This window comes from Dioscorea cayenensis, chromosome 8 (genome assembly GCF_009730915.1).
Source record: "Dioscorea cayenensis subsp. rotundata cultivar TDr96_F1 chromosome 8, TDr96_F1_v2_PseudoChromosome.rev07_lg8_w22 25.fasta, whole genome shotgun sequence".
NCBI lineage: Eukaryota > Viridiplantae > Streptophyta > Magnoliopsida > Dioscoreales > Dioscoreaceae > Dioscorea > Dioscorea cayenensis.
This window is the reverse complement of record NC_052478.1, coordinates 15,242,647-15,258,297: the sequence shown is the minus strand read 5'-3', so window position 1 is coordinate 15,258,297 and position 15,651 is coordinate 15,242,647. Positions and strand designations below refer to the sequence as shown.

The 15,651-nt window shown below is 35.6% G+C and overlaps 1 protein-coding gene across 1 annotated transcript; it reads right to left on the bottom strand.

Annotated features, from left to right (window-relative positions):
* Window positions 1-9,945: 9,945 nt before the first annotated feature.
* Window positions 9,946-15,553, bottom strand: LOC120267662 (probable cellulose synthase A catalytic subunit 3 [UDP-forming]). The gene is made up of 14 exons (XM_039275334.1): window positions 15,473-15,553; window positions 15,186-15,381; window positions 14,888-15,099; window positions 14,703-14,805; window positions 14,454-14,628; window positions 13,664-13,930; window positions 13,241-13,586; window positions 13,018-13,155; window positions 12,798-12,923; window positions 12,490-12,702; window positions 12,104-12,386; window positions 11,572-11,768; window positions 11,130-11,480; window positions 9,946-11,043 (listed from the first exon to the last, which is right to left on the bottom strand). Exons 1-14 carry the CDS (start codon window positions 15,551-15,553, stop codon window positions 10,459-10,461), a joined length of 3,273 nt encoding a protein of 1,090 aa, XP_039131268.1. The 3' UTR covers window positions 9,946-10,458.
* Window positions 15,554-15,651: the final 98 nt, after the last annotated feature.

Here is a 15,651-nt window from a genome sequence, read left to right as displayed (position 1 = left end):
AGTTCCGGGCCGAGCCGGTTTTTCGGACTGCCCGTGCCCACCTCTACTTATGCTCTGACATATATTCGAAGGTAGAGACACTTGTTGAAGAAGGTCGAAATCTTCATGTTGGTCGTTGTGTCAATGATTGTTATGAAGTGATTAACTAGTGCAGCAACTCTGTAGATCTTGCCAATATAACTTGCTCTTGTCGGAGATAACAAGTTTATGATATCCCGTGCAAACATGCTTGCATTGCAATAATTCAAACAGACACCAACGTTCATCGATTTATTAGCGGCTACTTTACCGTCGACAATTACAAACTGGCGTATAAGGAATCTATTTTCCCCATAGCCGATAATGAGAAGCCTACGGATGAAAATCACGAACTACGTTTGCGACTGCCTGTGACGAGAAGGCAACCTAGCCGTCCTAGACAAAAGAGTATCGAGTCGCAAGCGTTAGAGGTCTGCGAGTTACGTTGCAGCCGCTACCACACGTCAGGTCACAATCGTAGATCTTGCAATGAAACTATCACCGACTAGGCATTAAAAATAAACAATTATTTAAAAATAAACAAACTTATTTGAGGTCAACTTTTGATATTTAAACATACATTGCCTCTTAAACGTTTTATTTAAACATTTTGAGAATAAAAAACAACATTTCAAATAAACAAAAAGTTATACAAAAACTCTTAGAATTTAAACAGAGGCAACGACATTTAAATAATAACAACGATATTTAATCAAAGACAATGATTTTTAAACAGGTAGACAATAAACTAAGAATTTAAGCAGAGACAATGATATTTAAACAAAAACTATGATATTTAAACGAGATATAATGTTATTTACACGGTAACTCTATTATACATAATTATATATCAATCTTTTTTAACCCTGGTCGACGAATCTCCTTTTTCAGTTATGCCGACTGCGCTTCCTTCCTTAAGTATGTGGGTAACATACTTTAAGCGCAAGTAAGGGACCTCCGCTTGCGGTAGCCATAGCTTTTCACCATCAAGCAGCTATTTGATAAACCGCATGACAAAAACGGCGCAGGCAACACTTCAACGTTTCTGCCTTAGGGTATTAGTGTCGTAAATAAGGGGGTACGTAAGAGTCGCCAATTCGTCGAGGTTCATATCGACACAATTGTTGAGATTTAATATTTGATATTAGAATCCCGACTAAGAGAGCACTATATATAAAACTCTAGTTATCAAAGTACTTACCATCTCTCCGGCGTTTTGTCGTACTCCTCACTTTTTTCAAAAGTATAGTGCCTGTATTCTTCCTTGTCGTTATCAAGAACGACCAAATGGAAGTGACCATTCGTGATGATTGGTAGGATGACTATGTCAACATCATGCAGGTTATGCGCGGCATCTCCCATCATAGCAAGAACCATTTCACCGGCGTCCACCTGCTTTGACATGAATAGTACCAGCGGTCGCGTGATAAAGGCGCGCTTTGTACATGGATATGGTACTCTCGTCAGAGATTTCTGGACTATGCAAACGAAGGCGTTTATAACATCGTCTGTCACCATTTTTGTCCTCTCCAGCATCGTGTATAAGCTGGCACGTGTAGTGCTGACACAGTCATTCTTCCATACGACAGTACTGTAGTTAAACCGTAAAAGATAAAGTTAAACGGAGACTAACAAGGTTAAATGGTAACTCATCAATTTAAACGGTAAGGAAATATATAAAAGGTAACTCATCAATTTAAACGGTAAAAAAAATATTTAAACGATAACTCATTAAGTTAAATGATATCCTATATATTTAAACTTTAATGGAAATACTTGATACTTACGAATCCATTTAGCAATTTAGGAAGATCTTTAATAACTCCTGCTCGAACATGTTGAGTCACCCCTGTTTAGGGTATTTCTTCTTCTTCGATCGAAAGTCCGTCCGCACTTTCTTGTATTGTTGGTTGGCTAGGACCATACTGTCAACCGCAGCAGCAACACCTATCATTGTTTTTTCGCTGATATTTCCTTACCCCTCATCAGCAGCATCTTTCGGTTCATTGCCAGGTGTTGTTGTTGATGATTGTAGGAGAGTTTCTTCCTTCGGTGCGGCGGTGCCGTGCGCCTGTTTGACCGAAGCAACAATTTTGTTAACAATGCTGTCAACGATCTTATCAACCTCAAGCATGACGACAACATCAACCGGAGACACAATCTTTACTAGTTCTTGTTGTTGAGGGATTGTGATTGTATCTACCTTCGATGCGGCACCGTCATCCATCGGGTCCACCGAGAAGGGGATCTATTTGGCCATTGTATCAACTATAGCTGTAGCTTCTTCCTGAACAATTTCCTGAGACGCTGCCGTTGTAGCAGGCCGATCAATCGCCGGTGGTGTTGCTGTTGTTTCATCATTGAGCGATGGAGAGAGAGACATTATTATTTTCCTTCTTTTGACGAGTCTCTTCCAACGTTGCCCTTTCCGAACAACCATCCCAATGACGCCGTTGTCATCAAAATCCGACACCATCGCACTCACATCCTCGGCTGCATCCAAGCTTTTCTGAGTGGCGTCTGTGACGAGTGCTTCATTTATTTGTAGGGACGGCGTATTAGATTGTGGCCATCCCTCCAATGCCTTCACCCGAGCAACAAGCCAAGGGAACTCGGTCATTAGTATGTGGCACGCCTGCATCAGACGTGCGGTGGCATCATCGCCAAGGGGAGCTGTTCCTGTCGGGGGAGGGGGTCTTTCGTCATGGATGGATAAGGCGGGGCTCTTCTGGTGATGAGGAATTTGTGCGCTGGTTGGGATGTCATCAGGTGAACAGCGTCGAGGGCGCCTTGAAGAGGATGGTCTCTCATCCTGCCTTCAAGCCAGTGGTTCGGAAACAATAACATCCCCCGAAAGAAGATTTATTTATCTGCATTCTTCGTGACCAGCTTAGGAAACTAACATAGTTAAACAACACAATGTCAGTGAAAACCGCGTTTTAAACACAAATAACTAGTTTTTATACGATAACAAATATTTTTAAACATCTAACTCAACAATTTAAACAGTTTACATACGTTTTTAAGGGTTCTTAAAATATTTAAACAGAAAACAGAGAATTTAAACACTAAGTGAAATTGTTAAACACTAAATCAAATGTTTAAACATAAACTTTTAATATTTAAACAAAGACTCATGATTTATTACCTCCTTTCCTTCGAGCGATGACAACATGGCTTTTATCGACGCTTGCTTTCTGTAACTATTTTCACCGTAGTACAGCATCCTTGGGGTCTTGCCAAATCGCACCTTCTTTCCGGTGCTGGTCAGCAAGTAAAACCTAATGTTCAATGCGACCGAGCAACCTTTGACGTACCTAGTGTTCGTCTTCTTCCCGACGCATTTTGCTTGCACTCAAACGGCCGCTTGTGGGACGTCCTTTATTAGCCGCTTGTGCGTCGCTTGCGCCCATGCATACCATCCCATGCCAAGTAGGTCATTGACATAGTCAACAATCAAATTTGGAACCGAGCAGGTGATGTTTGGGGAGAGGATTGTACCCATGAGGTACACCATCAGGAGTTTGACAAAATTTTCTTCTTCTCCCCTCTGCTTAACAAGCTGCTCAAGTGTTCTCTTGATAGAGTCTCTGTGTCTCTCGTAGGTTTTAGAAAAATATCTATCTTCAAAAGCATAGCGTGCTTTCTTCTTCTTCTGAAATATGACTGCGTCTCCATAGCAATGCAGTCCAAGAAACAACAACTTTTAAACATAAACATCAAATGTTTAAATACAATTCCATTACTTAAACGGAAACCTTATTTTTATAACTGCAACCATATCAACGTAAAGGGAAAACCTACATTGTAAACATTACACAGCACAACAATCGAAGTACACAAACGAAAATGAAAACCAAAACAAAACCCTAGCTAATGAATCTCCCTGCAGAATTCAATATCATCTAATAAAAACATAATCACAAAACAAAACCGAAAAATTTCTTTTTCTACAGAATCGTTTAAAAAAAACCATAAACACATCTTCTTCAACGGCATCCACCTCGGCTTAATACCTTAGACCGCGAGTTGATGAAATGCCGAATACTTGAGCGGGAATTCTTCTCCGAGACAATGGCGGAAAGCGAAGTTCTTCTTCGAGACAAGGATGCCCAGGTAAAGACAACTTTGGCAATGGAAAAGCTGAAGAGGCGAAGAGAGAAAAAAAGTATAATCGGCGCCAATAATGGTTGTCTCTAGGGATTACCCAAAACAATAACCCCCCACTCTCTCTCAAACTGGACACATGATTGCACTGCTACAACTTTCCATGCAAGGGGAAATTTCATCCATAAAATTCAAAAGTAACTATGTTACAGCCGGTTATAACTTTTAGGGGTTTAAAAATCATTTACTTTGAAAAAAAGGTGTTTTTAGGAATTGCCAAATTAAGGGGGCATTTTTGGCAATATTACAAAGTTAGGGGTTTTTTTTTATTTTCTTTTTGAACATTATCAATCTTTCTTGCTTAACTCCGTTTCAATTTGAATCAAGTCTCTCATAATTCTCTCTTGTTTTTACTTTCTCGTGACCAAAAATTATTTTGGATTTTGTCCTAATATTCATTTCATTTTTTATATTTTAATAATTTTAGGAATCAGTAATGTATTTTATTCTATTTTTATTGTAAAAAGATATATTTTAATCAGTGGCATTTGTCTGTTGGCACCATGGTCCCTTACATACAGGTGAGATCAGGCTTCGAGTCTCTCATCATACAAGATGAGGATGCATGAAATATTAAGAAAATCACCTGTTCTCATATGTAACTAGTCCATTTTATCAAATATATATATATATATATATATATATATATATATATATATATATATATATATATATATAATTTAAAATTACTTGAAATCGTTTCCATGCTCAATTAAATTCTTTTTAATCGTGTTGGTCATTTCACCAACTACATTAACTCCACTGTTTAAGTTGGTATTTTGAATCAATATACACAGTAGAAATCATGTAAATCTCAAAAAAAACAAAAAAAAAATAATCTACAAATATGAATATTAAAAAAATATAAGAAAATGCACATGTTGATAAAATACAGTGATTAAAATGAGCTGTCTCTATAAAATCTGAAAATAACCCTTTTGGCATGAACCAAACTATTCATGCTTGAACAAAATTTGTGGTGAGATGTTAGTGTGCGTTGCTTTTTTAGCTGACCCCATTGCTGAACATTTTTAGCAAGTGTGAGGTTGATTTGATTATAAACATTCAATCAAAATGGAATTATTCTCATACATAATATTCTGAAAAACATGTGTTTAATCCTTTTTAAGACATTACAAATGAAAGGGGGACCCTCTCTGGAATGGAATTATTATGAGATGTTTGTCGTCAACTGTTGCACCATCTCTGTCTAGCATTGCATGTGATTTGCATTGAAGCTTTGTATGCAGCTTTTTATGGTATATCTGCCCTGTCATGGCCATTACATAAATGCAATTTCAAATGTTTATTTCATGGATGGATGTATATATATATATATATATATATATCCTCATCTAAACCATAAGGCTTTATAAATTTTTTATTTTTAATTTTCAGTAATTTAACCAATCAAAAAGCTTTTGAAACTCGAAAACTTAATAATATCAAAATATTTAGTTGATTGAGAGGGGTATTCGCTTGGGATATAATTATGAGTTTTACTTCATATTTCTAATGTCATTTGATTTATGTAATGGGGAAATGCCTCACTTTACTACTTTTACACATTGTTGCTATATAGTCATTTTTATTTATAAAGATATAAAAACTAGAATAGAGTAGCATGAAATAAATAATTAATGACACTTATTTAGCAGTGTTATTAAATAAAAATAATTGTTCAATCCAATTTATTCAATAACTTCATAAATTACTTGATCACTATCTTAATTGAAACAAAAATACTTAAAAAAAAAAGACTAAAGTGAAATATTTTAATTGAAATGTAAATTGTAATTATTAAAGTAAATATTCTAATTTAAATATTTATATATTCAAATATAATAATTAATGTGATTTATTTAAAAATAAAATATTTAATTGTAATAATTAAAGTGGAGAGTAATTAGCATGAATTATTTAATTTAATAAGAAATATATCATAACTCAAGTGAATACTATTTAAAATGGCCATCACTTATATGAGGGTATGAAGATAATTTTATGATATTTTCTCAGTTTTCTCATCCCCGATTCTAAATCCTTTCCACCAAATTGTGCTTGCATTGTCATTTCATTTCATCATTTCCATTACAATTTTCATTCCTTTCATTTCAATTTCGTGAATCAATGGTAACTAATTATAAGTTACATGAGAGTAAGGACAAATTTTAATGGTAACCTAAATATTAATGAGTTTGATTTATTCATTTGACTATATACTAAAAACACATAAAGTCTTAATTAAATGACATGGATACAATTCTAATTGACCTTGACGTTCTCGTAACTTTGCAAGTGAATTCAAGGTCCTTTTTTTGGGAAACAGTTCCAAAAAGAGCAACAATTAATGTTGGAAGAAAATGACTCTCCTATCCATACTTTTTTTTTTTTTTACTATGTTTGAATTCTGAATGAGTACGTTAGCAATAAATGAAATTTCTTTTAATCTATAGAATTCAATTTTTGCCTTCTCCATAAGGCATCCATCCTTGTTCGATCAATCACGCTCATATTTCCTCTTTAGTTAATCATATTCAGTGCTTATTTATTTACAACCACTAGTTGTTTTGTTCGTATTCATTCTTTACATGGTTAATTAAAGTCATTAGCTAGTTAGCAATCTCTTAAGAATCAATTACAAGCACTAGTAGAAAACCAATATCTTAAAGGTTAGTTTTATTTATTCCATAGTCATTTGGAGTTACTACAAGGTTATTTTTTAGAGATCAATTCATATTCATTAGCAAGTTAGGGATCTCTTAAGGGCCAGTTCATATTAATTTTTTTACGTGGTCAACCATCTTTTAATTAGTAGTCAGTTCATATTCATTTTTCACTTGATTAGTCATTTTTCAAGGGTCAATTCACATTCGCTCATTGCTTAATGAGTTAAAGTGTTAGCTGGTTAATAATCTCCTAGGGGATAGTTAAAGTCACTAGATGTTTAGACTTGCTCTCAATTTGCTCTTTTTTTTTCTTCCTCCTAGTTATCTTAACTCGTACAAAAAAAAACTTTATTAATAGAGTTCTACAATTAATATATAAAATAAATGGAAGAAAATGAAAAACGTGAATAAAAGAAAAAAAAAAGAAATATTTACATACAAAATAATAAATAAAAAAAACAGTTAGAAGAATGTCTAAAGTGATGACAAAAACAAGAACAAGAGAATTTTTAAAATAGAAAAAAAAAAATGAGGAAGCCGAAAAAATAGAGATGAAGCACAATGAAAAAAAAAATAGCACAAAAATATTTTTTAATATAAAATTGTTAAAACTTAATTTGATATCTGTAATGACCTCAGAAGAATTATACATACAAATGAAGATATGTTAAATGTAATAAAAACCTTTTGCTCGGTACAAATACCCAAAGAGAGTACAGTAATTTTTAAGGGAAAAAACCCACTCATTGAAATTAACTCAATTCAATTTATTCAGTTATTAAATTCCATATAAACCAAATAGTACACACAAGATCTTGTTATATACTATGCAAATGTACAAGTAAACGAGATGAACTGTTGAAATTACTAGATTTAATTGGATGAATTGCATTCATTGCAGTGCATGTGCTGTGGGGAATCCTTGTACTCTGAGCATTGTCTAATTCCATGGTTTCTTTTTCGTAAAAATATTAAAAATAAATAAATAAAATACAAAAACAAGGATTGCATTCTGAATATCATGTAAGGAGAAATAATCTGAACTGAAGAAATAAGGAAAATAGTACTTTTTGAAAGTATTTGGAAGCCACTTCTGTTCATTTTGTAAAACAGTAAAAAAAAAATTCTGAAATAAAAAAACAGTGAGAAAAAAAAAATAATCTTACATAAAATTTTACTTTTCGCACTTTAATAAAAAAATATTAAAATAATTTTAGTTCAAAAGTAAAAACATAGTGAAAGCCGAAAAAATTACGCTTCTAATTTCCCGTTTCAGAGTAGATAAATTATTAATATAAAAAAAAAAAAAATCAGTTCACTTCGGTAAGTTCCGCACCATTTCCACACAAATAAACGCACTTACTCTTTCTTTTGGGGTTTGAGGAATGGAATCTAAAGGCACAAAGGGGAGGTCCCACGTTGAGCTGGAACATTTAATGCAGGAGAGTCACAAATTGTACAACCAAGAAGCCAAAAACCCTAGCCCTAACCCTAACCCTAACCTCTCGTTTGCAAACTAAAAATCATATCACATGCTTCCTCTTTCTCCTCGCCGACCACGGGCTTTTTTTCTCTAGTCATTGCTATTAAAATATTGCCAAATATTTAGGACCCTCATAAATGATAAATGTGGTATTATGGAACATAAATGAGTTCATGTCTAAATGAATTTAATTAATTAATTTATTTGTATATAACCCGTTTAAATTATATTATAAATTAAAGATAATTAGTAGATTTAAAAAAAAATTAATTAAAAAAAGTTGTGTTTAAGAGGGTATTAGAGAGGATTAACACTAAGAATTAGACCAAATAAGATATTAAGAAAAATTGTTAATCTTTTGTGTTTGAATGGATAGGAGAGTAATCTAAACCGGGATAATTGTTTGTTTGGGTAAATAAGAAATTACAATCGTTTTATTTACTGATTTTTTTTATACTCTTTCTAAAAAATAAATTTAAAAAAAAATTAATGTTTTTAATATTATTAAAAAAAAAATTGTGTTATAAATTATGGAGTACTAGCTTATGGCTAATGATGTTTTGATCTATTAGTATCGGGTCTTTTAGTCTATTAGATTTATTCATATCTTTTCATGTGGTTTACCGATATTTTATAAAAAATAATTTTTAGTTAATAAACTTTTGTTATATATTGTTATATATATATATATATATATAGTTAAATATATCAAAATAGTTTTAGTAAAGTAGAAATTAGAACTAAATTGAAGCATTAGGCCCAATCAATCAATTTTTTAGAGATGTTGGTATATACATTTTTTAGGCCCAATCAACCAGATAATTGTTTAAGATTTTAAAATTAATAATAAGACCAACAACTTCCATTGATATTATTCATTTTTTTAGTCATTGATCCACAAGGTGTTTTTTAGATGATGATGATGATGATGATGATAGTATATAAAAAAATTAAACTTTATATATATATATATATATATATATATATATATATATATATATATTTATATATAAATTTAAATTTAAAACCACTTAAACCAATCCACAGTTAAACGAGTTGTTTTGCTAATGCAGTATAACATTCAAGCATATTTTTACAACTCTAATATGGTGCATCAGCCGATAAAATTTATTCGTGGCAACAAGAAGGATCATGCACAAACGAACAAAATAATTGATTAGTAATTGAGCCCCCATTAAAACCTTTTATAAATGATAATTCGAATTATAACAGTCTTCTACTCACTCCCCTGGATTTAAAAAAAAACGATCATGCATCAATCAATAGGTGAACAGTAACTATCTGCCATGGCAAAGCTGCTGAAACATTAAAAAGCTTCCAAATGATAGAACAATGTCATCAATCGAATCAAAAAGTACATCACATAAAAAGAAAAGATTAAAAAACACAAAATAAAAAAAATAAAAAAAAAAATAAAAAAAATCTCAAACCTGCAAGTATTACATGCGGTTCTGTACGCAGATTCCAGGATAAATAAAAGACTGAGACATCAAAGCAGAACTGACAGAAGATATCAAGCTGGCAAAAATAAAGTCTTATTGACTGATCATTACAACAGTTTTTTGTTTTTTTTTTTAACAAATAAAATTAACACTGACAAACCAAATGTATAAATAAATATAACAAACATGACAACTCTTGTTCCTTCTCTTTTATGTCTGTTTACATCACTAGATATAACAAGAACAGAAATACCCAAAAATGGGAAATAACATTGACTAACTGAACAATTCCTGAGCTTCCTTTGTGAGTTTCAAGCAGCAGGGAATGCCTGGTTGCTTGATTTATTGTGAACAAATCTATATAGACATCAACAGCAATAGCACATGAACAATTTGTTGCCTCGTCTCTCTCACATTTTCGTCCAAACTAATAAAGAATTGAAGGAGCAATGCTGCAACTAACTGACCGACCGACAACGGACGTTCTTACACCACAAACTACACAAGGGAAGCCTGACCTTCAGATTCATTGTTGGAAAGAAAATGCAGCAGCACGGCTTTTGTTTCTACTTACACTGGATTTCAGATGTTGGGATAAACTTCCATCAATTCTCTCCATCTTTCCATTCATTGTGATCAATGCTATGAGCTTGTAAGTTTAGTTGCAGTCCAATCCACACTCTTCGAGAACAGGGCCATCATCCTTTGGCAAGAAGGGATCGATACGAACCCATAGAAGGGAGAAAATTGAAGCAAGGAGAATCGACCAGACGATGATGATTGTGGGTGTGCGGTTGTGCCGGCCAACCAAACCTTTGAGGAAGGGATAGAGATGCACAATCACCCAGAATGCAAAGAAGAGCCGACCGAACAAAGGTCCCCATGATTCATATCCGTTGTTTATGGCATTAGAGATACCGGCGACGACACCGATCAGGTTAAGCACAAGTAGTGTGGTTGGAGGGATAAGCAGAGTGGTCCACTTAAAAGTATACAGCTCTGAGAACTCCTCATCATCTCCTGCCTTTGATGTTACAGTGAAATTGGTGTCGATACCGGCAAGGACTTTCAAAAGACCTTGGAAAACAGCAAAGAGATGGGAAGACACGCCTCCAATAACCCAAAACTGCTCATTTCTCCACCAGTCATCAAGGCCGATACCACTCCATCTCATTTCCAAAATGCTTGTGGCGAAGATACAGATGAACATTGACAAAAACCACAAACTAGCAATATTGCTAAGCTGCAAGAGCACAATGACATGTGAGCAACATATCACACCAGCAAAACTAGCAAACTCTCACAGAAATATAGTTTTAAATATCAAACCTCTGGAGTGATGAACTTTCCGGTAAGCAAGCAAACAGCAGGCAAGGTACAGTAAGCTAGAAGGGGAATTGACGTCCAAGGATACACAGTTGCATTTATGTATGATAACCTCTCTAACCATTTCAAGCCACCTCCGTATCCATACCACAGGGGGCAGTGCCTGCTCAAGAAAATCTCAACAGATCCAAGTGCCCACCTAAGAACTTGATGAAGACGATCTGAAAGATTAAGTGGAGCAGAGCCTTTGAATGCAGGCCTTGATGGAACACAATAGATTGAGCGCCATCCATGACAATGCATTTTAAAACCAGTCAAAATATCTTCTGTGACAGAACCATAAATCCATCCAACCTGGAGAAAACCAAAGATTTTAAAGCAACATGTCGTTGAATAACCAAAAATCTAAGAATTAAAGAGTTATAAATGGAGACCAAAAAATCACCTCTTTGCCCCAATCAGTCTTGTCTTCATAGCCGCAACTGATGACATGGATAGCCTCCTTGAGCAGTGATGCTGGAGTCGCACTTTTAAGTGTCCCTCCGTTCTCCAGTAAAGTAGAGGCAACAAAAACAGGAGATTGCCCAAACTTCTTTTCTAACTTTGTTTCGGACATCATGATTGACTTTTCACTCTCAATCCCTGTGGCACACATATATGAAGGTAAGTCAGCTTCACTTAATACCACTCAAGGTTGAAACACTAATTTGATTACCGAGTCAATATCATGAATATGTTTTAGTTGTATGAAAACCAGAATCAATGTGAAGCCAAACTCTACGATTAGCAACAACTTTCAAGATGACCTTTGGATACCATCTCGAGTCATTACTTATTACATGACATCTTATTCAGCCAAAGGGAATGCAAGTTTAATCACTAGACCTTGGAAATAATTAGATATATGAGAATAACAAGGACCCATAAGAATATCAAAGATGTTTAAGAATCAATGAAATGATTTAAGTTGAACTTGCCTTCAATGCCTTCTTCAATCCCCTCCAAAGCAAACACTGGAGCTGCACTTTCACCTCTCCTGAAACTTTTCTTTTTCTTTTCTTGCTTGCCCTTAGTTGACTTCTTCTTCTTCTTTCCAGGGCAGCAGCAACAGCAGCACCATTTTGGCCAACAGTTGCACGTCCTTGTTGGTGGCTTCTTCGATTTTGGAGCATCAAACCCATACAGTGCTTGTCTTCTGAAAACACACCCAGTTCCCACATAAATTGGTCCTTGAATTCCATCTAGGCCTTTCATATTGATCTGCATCATAAAACTTAAGTGTTAATTCCACACCTACCAGATGATTTAACATTAAGGAAAGACTACAATGAAGGTTTTAAAGATTCAGGATGAAAATGCTCACATCAAAGAAGACAATGTTTCGGTTAGCATATCGATCATGCCTATCAATGCCATCAAACCTTTGAGGAAACTGTACATAGCACACTTTCTTTCCCACAAGAGGATCCATCATGAAACACATTGACTCTCTGAGTGCTTTACTGTTGTTGATATAATGATCACAATCCAAGTTCAAGAGATAAGGTGCATTGGTAAGCACAGCAGAAACTCGAACCTATAAAGACATACACCAGCAAAAACAAATCAGTCTTAAATCTTCTAAATTTCTAAGTAATAGTACGAACCAATGAGACAATAGTAAATATTTACCAGAGCATTCATAGCACCGGCCTTCTTGTGGTGGTTGAATCCAGGCCTCTTCTCTCTAGAGACATACACCAAACGAGGCAGTTCATTTCCATCAGTATCATGCCCACCACTTTGGCCCAAAAATACCTGAATTTAAGAATAAGAATGGCCTAATGTGATTGACCAAGAAAAGAGGATTTCCAAGTTTTTAACAATACACAAGATTGAATGAAACATGCACCTGAATCATCCCAGGATGATCACGGACATTATTCCCAGGCCAGGGAGTTCCATCCTGCATTGTCCACCCTTCTTCTGGGACCTTCTGGGCTTTTGCGACCAGAGCATTGATACGAACCTTGAACTCCTCATACTCTCTCTACAATTGCCGATTGGTAAGACAACTGAAATACACAGAATAAATGCAAAACAATACATTAAACAATCACTACACATTTACATACCTTCATGGCTCTTCTTTCCTTAACAAAAGAAGGTAGGACTTTATCCTTCAAATAATCAATCTTTTGCTGAAAATACCATTCGGGTGCCCGTGGTTCAATGTTGAATTTCTTGCAGAAAGGAACCCATTTCTTTGCAAATTCAGAGGTTTCTGATAAAGCTTCAAATGTTAGCATTGCAGCACCATCATCAGAAACATAGCAGGAAACCTTATCAACGGGGTAGTCAACTGCAAGGATGGAGAGAACAGTGTTTGCAGTGACCAACGGAGGTTCCTTCAGAGGATCAACCGTACTCACAAATAAGTCAACTGCAGCTAGTTGAGAAGGTTGGCCTTCCTTGTCATACCTGAATCAGCAACTTATTTTATACATATTCTAGAAAGCAAATTGAAAACAAATGATCCTGCTAGAACTTAAACTAACCTCAGTGACAATCTGTCCAGATATGTCTCCCTCTCAATTGGAAGCCATTTGGGAAATTGATCAAGAATCCATGACATTGCAAACCAGATTTCACAAATCACAGATATGAGCCACAGGGCAAATGCATCATCCACAGGATGAGTTACTCGGTAATGAAAGAAGAAGCCAAGAACTACTAGACGGATTATGATAATCATCCTGTACGGGTTGATCTGGCTGGATGGAAGAGGCAGCTTTCTTGACAGTGGTTGCCTTGCTTCATCCATCCTAGTCAAGACAAGTAATCCTACATTACACACCCAACAAAACTAGTGCATTTTCTACAAAATTAATAATAATCATGAAAGGCATAGATAGAGTCATTATACATAAGTAATGCCCAAATCACATCACATTAACAATCAAGAACCATATATCTGAGATTTTGAGATCTTCTAATAAAAGCAATACTTTCAAGCAAGATTGTTTTCTCTGTGTATCGTAGTCTTAATAATAATAAATAATAAAGCTTTCATTCCTACATGCCCTAAATATTACCGCATTGCAAGGTACATTAACACTGACTTAATTACAAATCAAAATGAAAGTTTTCGCTAATCCAAAGAACAGTCCTGAACTACCCAAGCAACATGAAAGAAATGGTTCAATTTCCACAAAACCAACTTATTCTGCAAGAGATTTTTAAACCATAATCAGAACTCAGAAGGTTTGATTTGTTTAAATTGTTTCAAAAATGGCAACAAAACAACACAATCAAGCTAACAGAATAAGAAGTTTTCGAGGGGCTTACAATGGTAGATCTGGACTATCACCATCAGCATCCCAATCCTTGCCACCATTGTCATTCCTCACAGAGTGAAGTTTCTCTTGCTTTTGCTTCCAACTCTCCATCCTCTCCTTCCATGCCACACTTCCATAGCCATAGGCAGCAAGATCTTTTGAAGGATCCATAGATCTAGGTTGCACTGAAATAAAAAAATTCTAAGCATAAATATCAAACTCAATAGATATATGAGATTTATTCTCTCTTTGAAATCACCTGGAAGACTAGGGTCCATGAAAGGCAGAGGGTGAATCCTTTTCCCACCGCCGCCCATGAATGACGGAACAAGAGCATGCTGTTCAGGAGGAATATCATCAACCTGCAAAGAAAGAAATCCATTCAAATGAATCCCATAGAGAAGTTTCAATCACTGAAGGGGGTGGAAAATGGTGGAGCATTACCATTTGACCATTGGTAAGCAAGGGAACTTGAGGCATTGTATGAACAACTTGAGGCATGTCGACATCCCCACCACGGCCGTAGCTCATATGGCCTTGCAGCATGGCCTCTGCCATGTATTGCATGTCCTGATCATTCCTCCCTGCAAAGCTGAATTCGTTTTCAAGATCATCAATGCCTTCTTCCTCCTCATCACCAGCCACTCTAGCACACCCTGCAAAGTGAGAACAATAGCAATCAACACCAAGAAAAGGATCAAAACAAAATTTCTACAGAAAAACTCAAAGAAAAAGGTGATACCTTTGAGACGCTTGAACCGGGTCTTGCACTGAGGGCAGACCTGGTTGCCCTCTCGGCGCTCATACTCATAGCAAGTTTTGCAGATCGGAAAGGCACACTCGTTGCAGGCGACAAAGAGCTCGCCGTCAGCGGTGAGCCCAACATCATCCCCGCAAATCTGGCAGATTTGGCCGCTGAGCTGCTGCAATGGCCTCGGCTGCAGCAAAACAAGATCTCATAAGAAAAAAAAGGAACAAAAGATCCAATTTTTAGGTCAATCTAAGCAACAAGAACACCAGAAATATTACTCCAGATTCTCCATCTCGCCGGATAACAACGAGCTCGTTCCGGTTGTGCGACCCTGCGACCAAACCGGCGCTGGCCTCCATTTCCGCCGGAACTGGTTCGCAGATCTACAGAAAGATGTGATCTTTAGAAAATGAAGAAGAGAGCACTCCTCTTCCTCTTCTTATTCTTTGCTTGTTAC